The 19,586-nt window shown below is 44.8% G+C and overlaps 1 protein-coding gene across 1 annotated transcript in view; it reads right to left on the bottom strand.

Moving 5' to 3' along the window:
• ZNF804A (zinc finger protein 804A) overlaps nucleotides 1–19,586 on the bottom strand; it is a 368,777-nt gene that overhangs the window by 79,025 nt on the left and 270,166 nt on the right. Inside the window, exon 2 of the mRNA XM_060257248.1 lies at nucleotides 13,574–13,717. Within this exon, the coding sequence (XP_060113231.1) occupies nucleotides 13,574–13,717 (144 nt within the window). The remainder of the gene's footprint in view (nucleotides 1–13,573; nucleotides 13,718–19,586) is intronic.

Genomic DNA, 19,586 nt, shown 5'->3' with positions numbered 1-19,586 from the left:
CAGGTACCAACAGGAGGTTCATCAGTGGGGCCAGGACACTAGAAGTCCTTCCACTGTTACCTCCCCCAAGCACCTAGAATACAGAGCATCACTTGCCCCAGACAGAGAGTTCTATCTATTATATTGTGGCTAAAAGCCACTGATGGACCTCCACTCCATATGTTTATCCAGTCCCCTCTTGGAGGCATCTATGCGTGTAGCTGCTGACAGTGAATTCCATGTGTTAATCACCCTTGGGGGTGAAGAAGTACTTCCTTTTTATCCATTCTAACCTGACTGCTCAGCAATTTAATTGAATTTCCACAGTATTCAATTCTACAGAATTCCACAAGCTCTTGTATTGTGAGAAAGGGAGGAAAGTACCTCACACAACTCTTACATGGAAAAAAAAATGCATTTATTTATTTAAATGCAGGCATCCAAGACTAGCGATAGTCTCATGGTCCTTGAAATTTTTTTAAAAAAATAAAAAGGAGAAAATGGCTCTTGTACACCAGTGAAGGGGGACAGAGGATGGTGGAGAGTGCAGAGTGGGAAGAACAACCTTAGTGTCAACTGTGGAGTGATCTCTGAAGGGTGAGAAAATGGTAGGGGGAATCTGAGGGAATCTGTATTCTTTTGAATTACCTTTGGCTTGGAAGAGAAGCAAGGGGGAGATTAGCACAAAAGCACTCTCAGAAAACCCAAAGAAACAGCAACCGGAAAGTAAAATGAGTGCTGAAAGGAGGCAAACCAGCACAGAACTAAAAAGAAAATCCAATGGATGCGCACAGTGATAGCGAGGCAAAACACCCATGCAAAAGAGGCCAGTATCCTACTGATACCCACACTTCCACTTCCACCACCCCTTACTCATCCCACCCTCCCACTTCCACCGATCCTTGGGCAGAGGTCTACCTACTAACCAATTCTTTTAAGTGGAGATGCTGGAGGCTGAACATGGGAAGTTCCCACATGAGAAGCAGATGCTCTATCACTTCCTCCCTCAAGAAAGACCCAGGAGCCATTAAAACCCTATAGGCTGGAACCAACAAATCCATTCCACTACATGAGGCCCTTTGCTCTTTTGGAGGACCAATTAATGGAAGGAAATTGTTGGATTAAATTGGATTGAAAATTACTGTTTTATGAAAGAATATTTCTGCAAAAGAAAACGTTGAAACCGATGACTTCCAATTTAATCCCCAGTGATATTCAGCCAACCGTCTTTCTAGAAAGTCAAGATAGCACACCCCTAAGGAAACAAAGAACTGAGAACATTTCTCTGTTAGCTTCACACCAAGTGATAGCATGAAATTCCCACCTTCCTCAATAGGCATAATGACATTTATAGCCAGAGAGGTCAACACACGAAGGAATACACCTCAGAGAAATAGTTGACATTTGTGAGGCCAGGCTCAAAGGTGGATCAACTTTAACACTTTTCTCCGCTTTAAAGGTAGCAAAAGTTTCCACCACCAAAACAGATTGCACAGGGATTTGTCTTCCATACGTTTACAGTGTGTGTGTGCATGTGAAGTGCTGTCAAGTTGCAGTCAAAGGGCGTTTTCGCACTGACCTTCTAGTGGCGCGACCACCCTCTTCACACCGGAGGATCTGCCCGGATTTCGCACAAGAAGCGCCGGCACACCCAAAAGAGCCAGCGACTTCCGTCGCGAAACCCGCTCAAACGGAAACCGCCAAGAAGCAGGAAAACGTTTGAGCGGGTTTTGCGACGGAAGTCGCTGGCTCTTTTGGGTGCGCCGGCGCTTTTTGTGCGAAATCCGGGCAGATCCTCCGGTGTGAAGAGGGTGGTCGCGCCACTAGAAGGTCAGTGCGAAAACGCCCAAAGTGTTTTCAAGGCAAGTGAGAAATTGAGGTGGCTTGCCATTGCCTTCCCCTACAGTCATCCTTGGTGGTCTCTCTTCCCAGGGCCAGCCCGGTCATTAGAAAGCCCTAGGTGGCTGCCTAGGGCGTGACTGGGGAGGTGACAATTTGGGCTCTCTTTCCACCCTTGCCTCCTTGGTGACAAAAATAGATGAGCGTGGCACCTGTGCCGCTGAGCCTGCATACCGTCAGGCTGCCATCGCTCAGCCCAGCTGCCATCACTTCTGGAAGCTTCTGGAAGTGATGGAGGCCAGGCAACACACATAGTCTGAGGCTGCCACCATGATGCTTGCCCTCACCCTCACCAGGAGTGAGGGAGGAAGGATGCAGGCAGCAGGGAGAAGGGCTAAGCCTCACCTCAGGTGCCAAATGCCTTGAGGCAGACCCTGTCTCTTCCAAGTACTAACCCTGCTTCACTTTTGAGATCTGACAAGATCAGCCTATCCTGTGCCACCTTCTGTCCTGCAGAATATATTACACAACATGATAAAATGGCAGCTTAACATCAGAGCTGTCCTGGAACAAAATATAGCCTGAAGTCTTTCTTCCTATACTCCCTCAAATGCTTCCAGTAGGTAACACAACACATTTCTGGACATAGTTTAGTTTGCAATGAAGAAGAAGAACTGTTATACTCCACTTCCCTCTACCTTAAGGAGTCTCAAAGCAACTTACAACCCCCTTCCTTTTCCCTCCCCACAACAGGCACCATGTGAGGTAGATGAGGCTGAGAGAGTTCTTGAGAGAACTGTGACTGGCCAGAGGTAACCCAGCAGGCTTCATGTGGAGGAGTGGGGAATCCAACCTGGTTCTTTGGATTAGAGTCCACTGCTTTTAACCGATAGACCACACTGTCTCTTTAATGAAAATAAATTCATAAATAATCATGAGTGCTAACTCAAGGTGCACCAATACATTGGGATTTCCTCAGTGCGGATTTGAACCCTACAATGTCATCCAAAGCAAAGTTACACCCTTCTAAATCCACTGAAGTCAATGAGATAAGAAAGGAGTAATTCTACTTAGGATGGCACTACTAGTCTTTCAGGGGACTGCTAGCTTCTAATCACGTCCCCACAGAGGCTCTCTGAAGAAGCCGATATGACTTGAAGGTCTTCCCAGAAGGATGAGAGTTTGAACGCTAGTTTTTCTAAAGACTGAGCAGATTTCATAAATGACACTAAAATCAGAAATGGATTTCCCACCTGTCCGTAAATCAAATGCAACATTCACATGGAGCAGAAGGTAGATGAGACTTTCGAAATGGGTCTCTTTGGCTTTCTGTGCCACACTCACAATATTCAAGAAGTGATGAATTCCAGACCACAGCATGTTTTTAAACAGCCTTTGTAAATCATGTTGACAGAGCATATGATAGCAGAAGATAAATATATCAGGCGTTTAATTCAGCAGAGGGGTGGATGGGGTTTAACTTAAAGGCATCAGTACAAGAACCAATAACTGTAAATCTTTCTTTGATCAGGAGAAAATTTCTAATGAAAGTTCAGGAATAGCCTCTCTGGAATAGTCAGCGGGGGAGGAAAACAGCTGTACAACTTAATATATGAAGCTGGATATTTTATGAAAGCCGTAATTCGTTGTCTCTTTTTAATCAGATGTTTTACCTCTTGGTAGGAACAGGGTTCTGCACCAAAGATGTAGTTGAACTATTCTTTTGGATGTTGGAAATTGACAGTGTCATCTTAAGCAGTGACATCTTTCTAAGTATTTGGTTTAGTTGAATATAACCAAGGGTGGAATTCTAGCAGGAGCTCCTTTGCATATTAGGCCACATGCCCCTGATGTAGCCAATCCTCCAAGAGCTTACAAAAAAGAGCCTTGTAAGCTCTTGGAGGATTGGCTATATCAGGGGGATGTGGCCTAATATGCAAAGGAGCTCCTCCTAGAATTTCACCCCTGAATATAACACTGTTTAGGATTAGATCCAGGTGGGTTGCTCTGTTGGTCTGAGGCAATGAAACAAAGTGAGAGTCTAATGGCACCTCTAAGGCCAACAAAGTTGTATTCAGGGTGTGAGTTTTTGTATGAATGCACACTTCATCAGAAAATGAAATTTCTTTGTTCTGTTTAGGACTGTCCTCTATCACTACTGGAATCATGTTGTGGATATGGAATTGACTATCAAGACAGTGGTCTCTTTGAGCAGTTTCTTCTTCAATTCAAGTAACAGTTCAGGCTGAGGCCCGGAAAAGATGGAGGTTTCTTTCTCTGAAAACTTAGGCCCAGCTGCTTGTAGCCTCAAAGATGGGAGATGGGAGATAACTCAGGTGCTGGTCAAACCATTACGCCTGGCAGTTTCAAGAACACAAGAACCTAAGAGAGTACGTTTCAACTTGTTAGCACCTGAGCTAATGGGGGGAAGGTGTTTAATTGGCCCCAATGCAGCTGGTTGGTCAGATCACCTAGTTAGCAGCACAGTTGATTGGTCAATAAGACCAATAAACAGGGCTTTTTTTGAGCAGGAACACAAAGGAACGCAGTTCCGGCTGGTTTGGCATCAAGCGGTGTGGCCTAATATGCTAATGAGGACCTCCTGGTCTTTTTCTACAAAAAAAGCCTTGTGTGAAACAATGGTGACATCAGGGGGCAGGGCTTAGTATGCAAATTAGTTCCTGCTGGGCTTTTTCTACAAAAAGCCCTGCCAATAAATATATTAAATATGAAAATATTTAACCCCCCCTCAAAAGAAGACAGAAGTGATGACTATGGGGAAATAATGCAACTTTAAGGTTGACAATGAAGAAATGGAAATTGTTCAAGGTTTTCTGTTCCTTGCCTCCTTCATCAACCAAAAGGGAGACTGCAACCACTGCATCAGAAGGAGATTGTGACTAGGAAGCTAGAAGGAGTAAAGAAGCTAGACAAGATTCTTAAATGTAAGGATATGTTGTCAGTGACCAAGATCAAGTTAATTGATGCCACAATATTCTTTATTACCATATATGCAGGGCTTTTTTTGGGTAGCAAAAGCCCAGCAGGCTCTTTTGCATATTAGGCCACACCCCCTGACATCACCATTGCTCCACACAGGGCTTTTTGTAGAAAAAGCCCAGCAGAAGCTCATTTGCATATTAGGCCACACACCCCGATGGCAAGCCAGCCGGAACTGCGTTCCTGTGCGTTCCTGCTCCAAAAAAAGCCCTGCATGATATATGGGCGTGAAAGTTGGACAATAAAAGCTGACAGGAAGTAAGTCATTTGAAACGGGCTATTGGAGGAGAGTTTTATGGATACTGTGGATTGCTAAAAAAGACAAATCAGTGGTTTATCAAGTCTGAACTCTCCCTAGAAGCTAATATGATTAAACTGGGCCTAAGTACTTTGGTTGCATTATGAGAAAGCAAGAGTCACTGGAAAAGACAATCAGCCTAGGAAAAGTGGATGGCAACTGGAACAGAGGAAGAGTCAACTTGAGATGGATTGACTCCAGTTTGCAAGACCTGAGCAAGGCCATTTAGGAGAGGATGTGTCGGAAGACATTAATTCATAGGGTCACCATAGCCTGATGGCATTCAGGGCTTTTTTGGAGCAGGAACACACAGGAACGCCGTTCTGGCTGGCTTGATGTCAGGGGGTGTGGCCTAATATGCAAATGAGTTCATGTTGGACCTTTTTCTACAAAAATCCATGTGCGGAACAATGGTGACATCAGGGGGTGTGGCCTAATATGCAAATGAGTTCCTTCTGGGCTTTTTCCTACCCAAAAAAGCCCTGATGGCACTCAACATACACACACACACACGCAACCACTTATGCTACTATTGCCAGGGTCTGTTCTATGGTCTGTTCCCTGTGCTTTAGTATTTGCTCCCATGTTGAAGCAGCTAGCTACCATGAGACTGAAAGCTAGTATGGTGGTTAGAATTGTGGACTAAAACTGGGCAGGCTTCAGGTAAAGTCTCTGATGGGAGGTTCACGGCTCCCTGGCAGCTGAACCTCCCTCACAGAGCTCTTGTGGAGACAAAACTGGGGAATGCAGAACTGTGTTGCCCTCCTAAGCTCTTTGGAGGAAGGGAAGGGTGGAGGGATGATGGATTCCATGACTGAGGTGGCTAAACTGACTGAAATCCAAGCCATCCGTTTAGGTTGTTTGCAGATTGGAGCTATCCAATTTGGACAGCCTTTCCATCAAAACGAGGTCCAATCACTACATAGTTCTTTACTGAGTTGGAACTAGGAACTGAACATTGCAGTCTTGATGGTACTAGCATCCTTTTAAAATTACTTTGAAAGACAGACGCCAGGGACTAAAACAAGTTATTTGCAATACTAGTGGGCTGGCTGTACTGTGCCGGTTCTTTTCCACTGATGAAAAAAGGGACACCGTTTAACAACCAAAAAGATTATTAGGCGGAGGGAACCAAAAAAGATTACTGGGTGGCTGAAACTGGATATGGGACAGTGGCTATAGTGAACCAGCAGAGACTGAGCAGAAAAGCTGGTGGGAATCACTTCTAAGAACACATTCTTGGGGGAATGTGTGCGATAAGATATGAAAAACCCTATACAGTAAACTCATTTGCATATTAGGCCACACCCCCTGATGTAGCCAATCCTCCAAGAGCTTACAGGGCTCTTAGTACAGGGCCTACTGTAAGTTCAGGAGGACTGGCTACATCAGGGGGTGTGGCCTAATATTCAAAGGAGCTTCTGCTAGAATTTCAACCCTGGGTCACACCTCCCTGATGTAGCCAATCCTTCAAAGGCTTATAGGGCTCTTAGTACAGGGCCTACTGTAAGCTCCAGGAGGATTGGCTACATCAGGGGGTGTGGCCTAATATTCAAAGAAGCTTCTGCTAGAATTCTAACCCTGGGCCACACCTCTCTGATGTAGCCAATCCTCCAAGAGCTTACAGGGCCTTCTGTAAGCTCCAGGAGGATTGGCTACTTCAGGGGCGTGTGGCCTAATATGCAAAGGAGTTCAGGCTACAAAAAAAGCCCTGAGGGTAAACTACATCTCTATAGGTTCTACTAAGCCATCAGTCTCATTTACTTTTCTTCATGATGAAATAGAAGCCTTTTTCATTGTCCTGGTTTAGAGTCACAAAAAAAGGGGGGACTGCTATAGAAAACTAATGTACTGGAAACCGAGACGGTTTGAAGGCAACATTCTTTATTGCGAGCACATTACAAAAGTGAGTACACGCGGCTGGGGTCCCGCATATATATATTTCCCCGGACAGCCCCTCTGGTCCGACCAAGCCAATCCTGGTCGGTTAAACTTCCCGCCACAGATGTTGAGGGGCGGGGCCACTGGCGAGCCACATCCGGGAACCCGAGGGTCTCCCTTAGGTGACCATTGCCATGCGGCCTGCCCACTTATGAACAATACATAACACTAACGATAACCATTTGCATCATGAGGAGTTCTCAAATGGCGTCATGTTAGTTGCCCGACAGAGCATGAATAGATTAAAAGAACACATATTCTGCTCTGTTAATTGATCTAATGCTGAGTAAAGCATTCGAAGCACTCCATTTCAATTTTCTCTGGGTCAAAGTAGCTGTGAGAGGGAGGTAGCTGCGCTTGTGGTTCATGTTTCTGTTTTGTTCAAACAGAAAGTGGAAGGCACTTCTAGTTTTTACATTAAAAGGGGCAAATGACTGAAGAGAGAGGAATACGCTCATCTCCTATACTCCACAGTCGCAGACTGTTTTCTTTCCCAATGCAGAGGGGGAAACCCCCTTCTCCCCTCTGTGTAAAATACCAGTCCTCGTAAGTCATGATCTAAAGTAGGAAGAAAAGCAGAACCAAGGCTTCCTCAACTAAACCAGTATTGAGGAAATCTCAGACTGACTGACTGATGATAAAGGATCGTTTAGCAACATGTCACTAAATGCACCTGACAAGGGTATTGACAGGTAGATGCTGAGGGGTCAAAAAAAGAGGTAAACATAAGGAGCCTGTTGTCCTGTCGAAGCACTGCAAGGAAAAAATTGAAAAGCCAGCACTTCCAAAGTGTCTCAGCAGCAGATTCCCATGACAATTTATGTCGAAGCAGCTGTAAAAGTGTCTTAATTTTGCCAAGGTGCTGAACACCTAGCATTTCATATGACACGCATAGAATAAAATATCGCTCGCCCATCTTTCTAACATTTTAATATCAGCAGGAAAAGAAAACACTTCAGAATTGCATTATTGAGAGAAGTCACCAAGAGGTCAATTGAAGTTCTGTAACTTTTTGACATTCCGAGCCACACATGGCTTTTTGCAGCAGCCTGGAATACCTCAATAGCCTCTCTATGCGGGGTTGCCAGTCCCTTGGATCTCCCAGTATTACAACTGAGCTCATAAGAAAATAAGAACATAAGAGAAGCCATGTTGGATCAAGCCAGTGGCCCATTCAGCCCAACACTCTGTGTCACGCAGTGGCCAAAATAACCAGGCGTCATCAGGAGGTCCACCAGTGGGGCCAGGACACCAGAAGTCCTCACACTGTTGTCCCCCCACAAGTACCAAGAATACAGAGCATCACTGCCCCAGACAGAGAGTTCCATCAATATGCTGTGGCTAATAGTCACTGATGGACCTCTGCTCCATATGCTTATCCAATCCTCTCTTGAAGCTGTCTATGCTTGTAGCAGCCACCACCTCCTGTGGCAGTGAATTCCATGTGTTAATCACCCTTTGGGTGAAGAAGCGCTTCTTTTTATCAGTTCTAACCCTGCTGCTCATCAATTTCATTGAATGCCCATGAGTACTTGTATTGTGAGAAAGGGAGAAAAGTACTTCTTTCTCTAACTTCTCTATCCCATGCACACTCTCCAGACTACAGAGTTCAGTTCCCCTGGGGAAAAATGACTGTTTTTTGAGGACTTTATGGCATTGTACTCTTAGGAGGTCCCTCCCTTCCCCCACCCTTTCCAGCCTCCACCCTCAAAATCTCCAGGTCTTTTCCAACCCTGACCTGGCAACCCTAGACTATACGGTCTTCTAAATCAAAGGTGTCAAACTCATTTGTTGAGGGATGGATTTGACATAAACGTGCCCTTGTCAGGCCAGGTTATGTGTGTCATAAAATATAATGCCAGGTAGGGGAGATATAAACTTTATAAAGGACACAGACAAACACACACACACTCAGCCTGATCCACCTCTCTGGCTTTTTGAGCCTCAGCCAACAAAAGGAAAAGAGGCTTGGCTCAGTAGCTCTGCTGTGCAATTGAGAGATCCTGGCAAAGCTTCTTCTTCCCCCACTTCCTTCTCAAGGGAGGAGCTTTGCTCTGTTGCTCCTGTGCGATTGAGCAAGCCTGGCAAAGCAACTTTATAAAGCAGAAGGAAAAGAGAGGGAGAAGGAAGCAGACGACAGTGAGTTGCTCGCAGACCTGAAAGGAGCCCTATGGGTGCCTGATTTGGCCCCCAGGCCACATGTTTGATACCTCTGTTCTAAATGCTTTTCCTCCATATGGATTTTTACTTACTGCATCTTAGTATGTCATCAAAAATAACTTTATCAGAGTAAGTTCACTTTTATCCCTCCGGTCAGCGATATTTGTGAGTAGGAATGCACGGGAACACAGTTCTGGATGGGGTGTGGCCTAAGTTTTTGACATGTAAATGAGTTCCTGCTGCGCTTTTTTGTAGAAACAATTGTGTGAAACAATGGTGACACCAGGGGGTGTGTCCTAATATGCAAATGAGTTCCTGCTGGGCTTTTTCTGCAAATAAAGGCCTGCCTCCAATCATATGTAACAGGGGTACATACACAACATGCCACCTTCCCAATACAGCATTTTGTGTGAACAGGAGCAACACATCAACTTTCTATGTGCACCCACCAATGCTTCCCTTCAAAAATCTGGCGTTCTGTTCACAGGTACGGAAGCTGTACACATAAACATCAGAATCTATCCAGAATGTACTCCATATTCCAGGAGAAAGTGCCAAGGACATTCTGAAAATTAACTGCAATGCCTATTAAAAGAGATAAGCAGCTGGTCTTATTCAATCTGAATCATGCACTCTGATATCTCCATTCTTTTATCTCACTTCTGCCCAGGGCTTTTTTTTTTTTTTTTTCTGGAGGAATGTGGCAGAATGGAGTTCCGGAATGTCTTTGTGGAAAAAAACATTCTAAAAAAAATGTGTAAAAGTTCACGAGTGTAAAAGTTCAATGTGTAAAAAATGTGTAAAAATGCGTTTCTCCTTCAATTCCCTCTCTTGAAAGTTCCGGCACCTCTTTTTCCAGGAAAAAAGCCCCGCCTCTTTCTTTTAGCCCTGCTAAAATGTTGCCTCATTTAAAAATGCCAATACGTAAGATGATTGGCATACATGTTCACTGTCTTCCCTTCTCATAATGACTCCGTGAGGTAGATGAAGCTGAGACTGAGTGACCAGTCCAATCTGCCCCCCGGCCTCATCCCGGCCTCATCCCGGCCTCCGGCCTCTGCAGTGCAACTCAAAAAGCTACCACTTCCAAAGTGGTTGCAAATATCTGAGCCGCACGCCAGTTGCCTCCTTGGTGTCTGGAAGCGGAAGGGCGCAAGCAAGGTGCCTTGGTGGTGTGAAACCGCATGACTGCAGAAAATGTATGGGGAAAAAGCCCAAGTTGAGTGATGGGAGTGGTTGCCAACAGCCTAGGGTTAGCAAACACTATAAATAAACTACTGCGTTTTTATGTTGCAAATAAATGCTTAAGCAAGTTAAGCAAGCTGCAAAGCAACATTGTATTGTAATGTGTGAACAATTGCCTTTAGCACGGGTTCCAAAGCTAAAAGAAAAGCAGCCAGTGGAAGGTGAACGAAACACAGAACTGAACCTAGGACCTGTGCAGCCACCGCACCTGTCAGACTTCGGTCTGCTACCCATAGGAGGAATCATATACAAGCGTGGTGCTGTCTACGTCTTCCAAGCAAAGGAGAACTGAGACAGTGGACTGTAAAGTACTACCTTACAAGAGTGATGTGAAATAACATTCTGATTTTGAAAATACTACCTTACAAGAGTGGCGTGAAATAACTTTTTGATTTTTCTATGGACATTTAATGAATTCTGGTTTGTAATGATAATATAATTGCATCATTCTGAAAGAAATTGCTTAAGCATTTATTTGCAACATAAAAACGCAGTGGTTTATTTCCAGTGTTTGCTAATCAGTACACTGCAGTTTCCGGTTTGCCCAACAGACTAGGGTTGCCAATCCCCGGGTGAGGGCAGGAGATCCACTGGTTTGGAGGCCCTCCCCCCATTTCAGGGTCATTAGAAAGCAGGAGGATGGAATGGAAAGTCTGCTGAACACTCCATTATTCCCTATGGAGACCGATTCCCATAGGGTATAATGGAAAATTGATCCATGAGTATCTAGGTCTCTGGGGAAGCTGTTTTTTAAGGTAGAGGCACCAAATTTGCAGCACAGCATCCAGTGCATCTCTTTAAAACACCCTCCAAGTTTCAAAAATATTGGACCAGGGGGTCCAATTCTATAAGCCCCAGAAGAAGGTGCCCCTATCCATTATTTCCAATGGAGGGAAGGCATTTAAAAGGTGTGTGGTCCCTTTAGATGTGGTGGCCAGGACTCCCTTTGGAGTTCAATTATGCCTGTCACAACCTTTCTGTGGGCTCCACCCCCAAAGTCTCCTGGCCTCACCCCCAATGTCCCCAAATATTTCTTGAATTGGACTTGGCAACCCTGCAACAGCCATCTGAACACGCCCATGTCCCCCCATGGACAGGATGGGAACGGCTTGCGGGGGAGTGTGGGGAGGCTTCAGGACAGCTCTTTTTGAGCCGTCCCAATTTGGGACACCTCCCATCCCCCCCCCCCCAATGCCCATCTGTTATCTCTCACTGTGTCGTTTAAGTGCTTGCATGCCGAGGCATTCTATAGAAGACATTCTGCTAACTACTTTGTGCCTCCCCAAACCTGGACCAACACGGCAATCAGTTACAAGCATGTTACTGCAGGAATATGGCTACCAAAGGCATGCATGATTACTCTAGACATCATTGCTGAGGAATCAAATGGAGTTAGCAGCAAGGCGCAAAGCACTAGCGTGTTTCACTGCAAGCTTTAATTAGTAGATTAATCCATTAAAGCTTGAGTTGATTAATTGGTTTGGAGCCCATATCAATCAAGAGAGGGATTTTTTTAAAAAAATGAAAATGTACTAGCTTACATTCAGGGCTGTTTCAGAGTCTAGAAGGTTAAATTATCGCAGACTGGGATGAAAGATGAAAGCTGGAGCAATAAAAAGCAATCCTTGTTTATCAAATTATAAGTCATCTTGCAGTTCCTACCTCTTAAGTTTGGATAACAGGGGGATTTTGTTAAAATTAAATCCATTGACCAATTTAAGCAGCAGGAAGGTATTTCCAATACACTCCAATGTGTCACACCTTTCTACATCCATTGAAGCAAATGGGTTTAGGAAGGGGTGGAATTCTAGCAGGAGCTCCTTTGCATATTAGGCCACTCCCCTGATGTAGCCAATCCTCCAAGAGCTTACAAAAAAGAGCCTTGTAAGCTCTTGGAGGATTGGCTACATCAGGGGAGTGGCCTAATATGCAAAGGAGCTCCTGCTAGAATTCCACCCCTGGGCTTAGATGAGTGTAACTCTGCTTAGGATCCCACTGTTACTACTTAAAATGGTTTCCTTGAGGCAGACCCAAAAAAGGTTGTGGATTTCCATGTGTTGTTAGCACACAAAATGTGCATTTTTATGAGAATTTAAAAAAAAAATTAAAAAAAGGAATACAGATGCTATAATCTCAACCATTTTGCTAGTTTTTATTCAAGTTCTAGAAGGAAATTCAGCAAACATCCCTACCGGTTTGTCCATTGCCATAGGGTTGCCAACCTACAGGGGGTGACAGGAGAACTCCTGGAATTGCAACTGATCTCCAGGTGGCAGAACGAAGTTAGAGTCCAGTAGTACCATTAAGACTAACAAAGTTTTATTGAGCATGTGACATAGACATCAGTCTTCGATTCTGACATTTATTGCCTTTGCTATTTTTTCTGCCTGGCCAATCCAAACAGATGATTACCAGACCTCAACTTGTCATACTTTTAATCTGCTAAAACATTTCAACTATTTTGCATACCAATTCTCTCTCTCTCTCTCTCTCTCTCTCTCTCTCTCTCTCTCTCTCTCTCTCTCTCTCTCTCTCTCTCTCTCTCTCTCTCTCTCTCCTCTCTCTCTCTCTCTCTCTCTCTCTCTCTCTCTCTCTCTCTCTCTCTATATATATATATATATATATATATATATATATATATATATATATATATATATATATATATATATATATATATATAATTGCTAATTCCATCCCATACTGTTGTCTGCTGAAGTATGCTTTTACAGCCTAGTAATCTCTTGGAGGATTGGCTACATCAGGGGTGTGTGGCCTAATATGCAAAGGAGCACCTGCTAGAATTCCACCCCTGCTTTTAGCACATGAAAGCTCATGTTCTCAATACAACTTTGTTGGTCCTAAAGGTGCTACTTTGTTCTTTTGCTTCAGACCAACACGGCGGCCTACATGGATCTATACAAGTGACAGAGATCAGTTCACCTGCAGAAAATGGCTGCTTTGGAAGGCGGCCTCTATGGCATTATACCCATTGCAGTCCCTCCCCAAAGCCCATCTTCCTCAGGATCCACCCCCAAAATCTCCAGGTATTTCCCAAACCAGAGTTGACAGCCCTAATATGCATTCCATCAGTTGCTAGGAAGAGCCACTTACCTGCTTGTGAGCATGGTCATAGGAGTTAATATGATTGTCGAACTCTTGATGCTTGTAATACTGTTTGTCACACAGTTCACAATAGAAGTTAGCTTTAAGGTCTTCCAGAGCTTTGGCTATTGTATTCTCTTTTTCTGCATAATCCTGCGAAGAGGAAAGGGAAAAGAGTCCTGAGTTATTACTTGGATACAACAAATTGGGATTTGGAAGGGGAAAAAACTTTGTAATTTCATCACATTTACATGTACACTGCTCTAAGTCAGTGCCTACACATATTTGCCTTATCAGCAAAGAGGCACAATATTTTGCACACTCCAATTTGTGCAAAAAAAAAATCAATTTCTACCTCTGGGGCTTTCTGGGAAAGATATGAGGCTAAAGGAACACTTTTCTTAATCTCACAGGGGAAAAAAATAAATAAACCTAATATTTATCTTGCTGAAGGCTATTTTAATTTCTGCAGGGGAGGGGGAATTGGTGGGTCAAAACCTTCACTGAATAAATGCATTTATGCAAAACATGCATGGGGATTAAAAGAGACATTTAATTTGGTTACGGGGCTGTTTCAGTGAACAGTAATAAACAGTTTAGTATTTGAATATGGGGAAAATAAATATGTGGGAGGGTGATTACGGCCACAATTCAATAATTATTTATTTCAGAACTTAGAAAACATCTACAGAGCCATCTAGGTACTGGAATGTATCTGGTTATGTCAAAGGAAAGATTGTCATCTATTGTAGGTAGGGTTGGCAGACAGCGGCAGTGCCAGGCAACCAGTGAGAGGGTTGTGGGCAGGATATGGGGAGGTGTGGTACTGACTGCAATATCATATTACTTGTGGTTAAAAAAGAGAATAGAATAATAAAATCATGAAGTTGGAAGGAACCTCCAGGATCATCTATTCCAACCCCCTGCACAATGCAGCAACTTCAGAAATACCACCCCCCCCCCACAACACACATCCCTAGTGATCTTTGCTTCATACCCAGAAGATAGCAAAAAAAAAAAAAAAATAAACCAGGATCCCTTGCCAAACTGGCCTGGAGAAAAATTGCTGACTGACCCCAAAGTGTCATTCGGCATTTCCCTGGGCTTGTAAGAAAGGGCCAAAAGTACTGAGCATTGATGCAACCCTTCCTGCCCTCCTTCTCATGATCTGACTAATTCACAGAATAAGCATTGCAGTCAGATGGCCATCTAGCCTCTGTTTAAAAACCTCCAAGGAAGGAGAGCCCACCACTAGGGATGTGCAAAAAAAATAAATAAATTTGGATTTACACGGATTCGGAAGTATACGGGGGGGGGGGGGAATTCGGAATCCCCGTATACTCCTGAATACGGCATTCGGAATAGCTGCATATACGGTAGATGTGCGGCTATTCCCGAATATACGGCCCTATTATACCCTATGGGCCATTGAAATCAATGGCAAATAGGGTATATTTGAAGCCGCCTGAAGGGGAGGGGGTTTGAGGGAGAGCCCCCAAATTTGCAGGGGACCTGCAGGGGACTCTCCCCTACAAACCCCCCAAGTCCCAAAAAGATCGGGCCAGGGGGTCCAATTCCAGGGGCACCCAAATAGGGTGCCCCTATTCCATCATTATACCCTATGGGCCATTGAAATCAATGGCAACATAGGGCATAATTAGAGGCTACTGGGGGGCAGGAGGTTTGAGTGAGAGCCCCCAAATTTGCAGGGGACCTGTAGGGGACTCTCCCCTCCAATCCCCCCAAGTCCCAAAAAGATTGGGCCAGGGGGTCCCTGTCTTTGGGCTCCCCAAAAGGCCCATTGCCAACAATGATGGGGAAAGCCCAATTAGCCACTTCCTCACTGTAATTGTCGTGGGGAAAGTGGCTCTGGGGAGCAGGGGTTTTTGAGGAGAGCCCCCCAAACTGCTGTGCAGCTTCAGGGCACTGTCCCACACAAAACCCACAAGGCCAAAAAAAATTGGACCAGGGGGTCCAATTCCTGGGGCACCCAAAGCCAAACCTAACTTCACATCAGAGAATCTCTATAGGACCCAAATGCACTACATCCCTCTATCTACTCTATGAACCCTGCAGGCCTGGAACCAATATAAACCCAGTTGCCAACGTCACTGCCACACAAAACACAATCTGCTCAAGGTCTGCTCTGCAGACCTGGCTGCAGCAAACCCAGATGCCAGCTCTCCAGCCCAGCCCCAAACAACACAGGGAGAGCTGGCCAACCACAACAAGCCTGCTGGTTCTGGGTCTCTTACCCAGAAGCCAGCTTCCCTGCCACAGAACACACAATCTACAGATGCCAGCTATCCAGCTCTGCCCCAAACAACACGGGGAGAGCTGGCCAACCACAACAAGCCTGCTGGTTTTGGGTCTCTCACCCAGGTGCCAGCTTCCCTGCCACAGAACACACAATCTACTCTATAAAAACAAGAAAGTGACCCAGTCCACACACACCCTCACCAACCCCCACACCAACCAGAGGTAATTTAAAAAAACCAAAACAAAACCAGCAGAATCACAAAAGGCCAAGTGTTAAAAAAGTGGCTTTTTCACCAACAAGAAAGCTCAGACCAAATAAGTCAACAACCCCCCCCCCCACCCCCAAACCAGGAAAAGGGACAACAGGAGAAAAGGCCAAGCAACTCAAGTGTTAAAAATGGCCTTTTCACCAATAAGAAAGCTCAGGCCAAATCAGTCAACAACACCGCCCCCCCCCCCCCCCCTAAAACCAGAACCAGGAAAAGGGGGACAAAAGTGGCCTTTTAAACAATGGAAATTAGTAACAGCAGCAGCACAACACAGCAGCAACAAATCAAACACTGAATACTTTTAAAACAGTAAAAAAAAATTAACAATACAGGAACTTTGCCAACCCCTCTCCCCCAAAAAAACCCTTCACCCTAACCCCAAGAAATCCAAGCCACCCAAATCAGGAGAAGTAAAAGGACACTGCACTTTTAAAAGTCCTCTCACTAAATTAAGATATGGGCAAATTGGCAAAACCCCCCACCCCAGGCCCCCTCCCCAAGCAGAAACCCCTAACCCCCTAACCCCAAATAAGCTACCCCACCACCACCCAAATCTGGATAAGTAAAGGGACTCTGAGTCTTAAAAAGTCCTTTTACCAACAATAAATAAAAACAAGAACCCCAAGACTGTCTTACCTTGTCTTCTCTAGTCCAGGGAAGTCTTGTAAGGCTGAGTGAGAGAGCAGCAGGCAGCAGCTGAAGCCAAGGGCCAGCCAGCAGCAGCACAATCTCTCACACCAACCAACACAGCAGCAATGGAGGAGTCCAGCCAGGAAGACTCCTTAAAAAGCCCTGCAAAGCATGCATTTGCAATGCATTTTGCAAATGCATGCTTTGGATTGGCTGCTGGGGCTCCTCTTCCCCCTCCCCCACCCCTGATCCCAGGGAGGCTATGGGAGAGGCGGGAAAAGGCAACTAAAGGCTTGAAAGTAGGCAAGCAGCTCCTTTGAGGCTGCAGAAGCTACTTTCCTGCCTTTGGAATTGACAGCTGTATACTTCCAAATAGCTATTCGGGAGTATACGGCGAGCCGTATTCGGCTGCCGTGTAATGGGCGCCTATGGGGATCGGCTGCAGCCTATTCCGTATACAGCCGAATCAGTGCTGATTCGGCTGTAAATACAGTTCGGCCGAACCGAATGCACATCCCTACCCACCACCTCCCGAGGAAGCCTGTTCCACTGAGGAACCGCTGTGTCAGAAAGTTCTTCCTAACGTTTAGCTGGAAACTCTTTTGATTTAATTTCAACCTGTTGGTCCAGCCTTCTGGGGCAACAGAAAATAAATCTGCACCATCGTCTAGATGACAGCCCTTCAAGTACTTGAAGATGGAGATCATATCACCTCTCAATTGTCTCCTCTCCAAGCTGAACATACCCAGCTCCTTCAGTCTTTCCTCATAGGATGCGGTCTCTGGACCCCTCACCATCTTCATTGCCATCCTCTGGACATGGCCCAGCTTGTCTATATCCTTCTTAAACAGAACACAGTACTCTGAACACAATACCCTAGGTGAGGTCTAACCAATGCAGAGTAAAGTGATACCATCACTTCATATGATCTGGACACAATACTTCTGTTGATACAGCCCAAAATTGAATTTGCCTTTTTAGCCCCTGCATCACACTGCTGACTTATGTTCAGTGTATGGTCCACTATGACCCCTAGATCCTTTTCCCACGTACTGCTGCCACAACATCCTATAATTATACATTAGATTTTTACTATCTAAATTAGAGTTGCCAAGTTCCCCACAGCCTCCAATACAAAAGGTACCATAGAGTTTTCCCTCCCAAATTGCTAGAGCATCTGGGAAAACCATAGAGTTTCCCCAGAAGCTCCTAGGGCAGCCGACGTGCAACATTGCCAATTTGCTGACATCACTGCAAGTGATGTCATCATGCTGGCAACGCCAGGGGAGGATCCCCCCTGCTGGCCCAATGTGGGCCAGCGGGCTGGGAACCTCCGGGGGAGGGACCTCCACCCAGCCCAGGAACTTGGCAGCCCTAACCTAAATGCAGAAGTTTACATTTATCCCTGTTAAAATTTATTTTAATTGTTTTAGCCAGTTTTCCAGCCTGTCATCCTGAATCCTGTTTCTGCCTTCTACTGTATTTGCGACCCCTCCCAATTTAGTATCATCCGCAAATTTAACAAGCATTCCTTCTATTCCTTCATCCAAATCATTGATAAAGATGTTGAGCAAAACAGGCCTCAGGACAGATCCTTGAGTCACTCCACTTGTCACTCCTCTCCAAGAGGATGAGGAACCATTCACAAGCACTCTTTGGGTGCAGCCAGCTACAGATCCACCTAACAGGATCCAAACCACATTTGGATCCTAACCTTTGTCATGTCTGGAAGTGACATAATGCACAGCTGGAGTCACTTTTTTATTTTTTTATCTTAATTTGAACACATGCAAGCCTCTCGCAGTACTTTTGCTCCTTCATAAAACTGCACAATGAAACTCACAAACTGGGTACATAAGTCCAACTGTGCTGTCTGAAGGAGACTCCCAAGTTTTCTTCTATGTATGAATCTGAATAATGCAATAAAGCACGCAAATTGATTATCATAATACACTGAATTGTTTATTAGCCCTGATTCCATCAACATGCTCAAGGCAGTGTACTTTAATGCCCCAATTAAACCCGCAAATTACCTGCGGTGTTGTTTTTTGTACATTAATTCTAACAGCACAGGAAGAATGATGCTAACAATTAGGAATGTAGATTTGGGTACATCCAAGCCAAAAGTATACTTGAACTTAGCTGCTATCATGGGCAACATGTGCTAAGGAAGAGTTCTTTAGATCCATCAATTTGCTGGCAAAATCTTCAACTCAATTGCAGATGGAATTTGTGTAACTGAAACAAATTGCTATTAAAAACCCCTACTACTTGTCCTTGTTTTCATCCCCTCTTCACCCAGAGCATCTTATCGAATGCGAGCTACATTTATCACTGAAACATTGTCCAAAGAAAACTACGAACAATTTTTGGTATTTCTCATCAGGTAAAACATTTAAGGAATTTTGAGGGAAGGTTTCTGTTTGACTAAAAAAAGTTCATGGGATATTTCTCTGCTTCTGTCATCAGATTCAGTCTGAAGTGAAATTCAAAGGAACTTCCAGAGGGACGAGGAGGGTAAGTAAAAACTGTTTTGATGTGGTGGTGTTCAGTACCACTGTTGTTGTTGTCAGGGCTGGAATTCTAGCAGAAGCTCCTTTGCATATTAGGCCACACACCCCTGATGTAGCCAATCCTCCAAGAGCTTACAAACAAGAGCCTTGTAAGCTCTTGGAGGATTGGCTTCATCAGGAGTATGTGGCCTAAAATGTAAAGGAGCTCCTGCTAGAATTCCAACCCTGGTTGTTGTTGTTAGCATTAATTCAATTTAAGACTTGTGATAACCAGGTCTTGGATTCAGCAGGAGCTCGCAGGAGCACAGCTCCTGAGCCTTTCTGAGAGTTCCACCTCCTTCTTCCCACCTT

Source organism: Heteronotia binoei, chromosome 16, assembly GCF_032191835.1.
Source record: "Heteronotia binoei isolate CCM8104 ecotype False Entrance Well chromosome 16, APGP_CSIRO_Hbin_v1, whole genome shotgun sequence".
In the NCBI taxonomy this organism is placed as follows: domain Eukaryota; kingdom Metazoa; phylum Chordata; class Lepidosauria; order Squamata; family Gekkonidae; genus Heteronotia; species Heteronotia binoei.
This window is presented reverse-complemented; position numbering and strand designations above follow the sequence as displayed.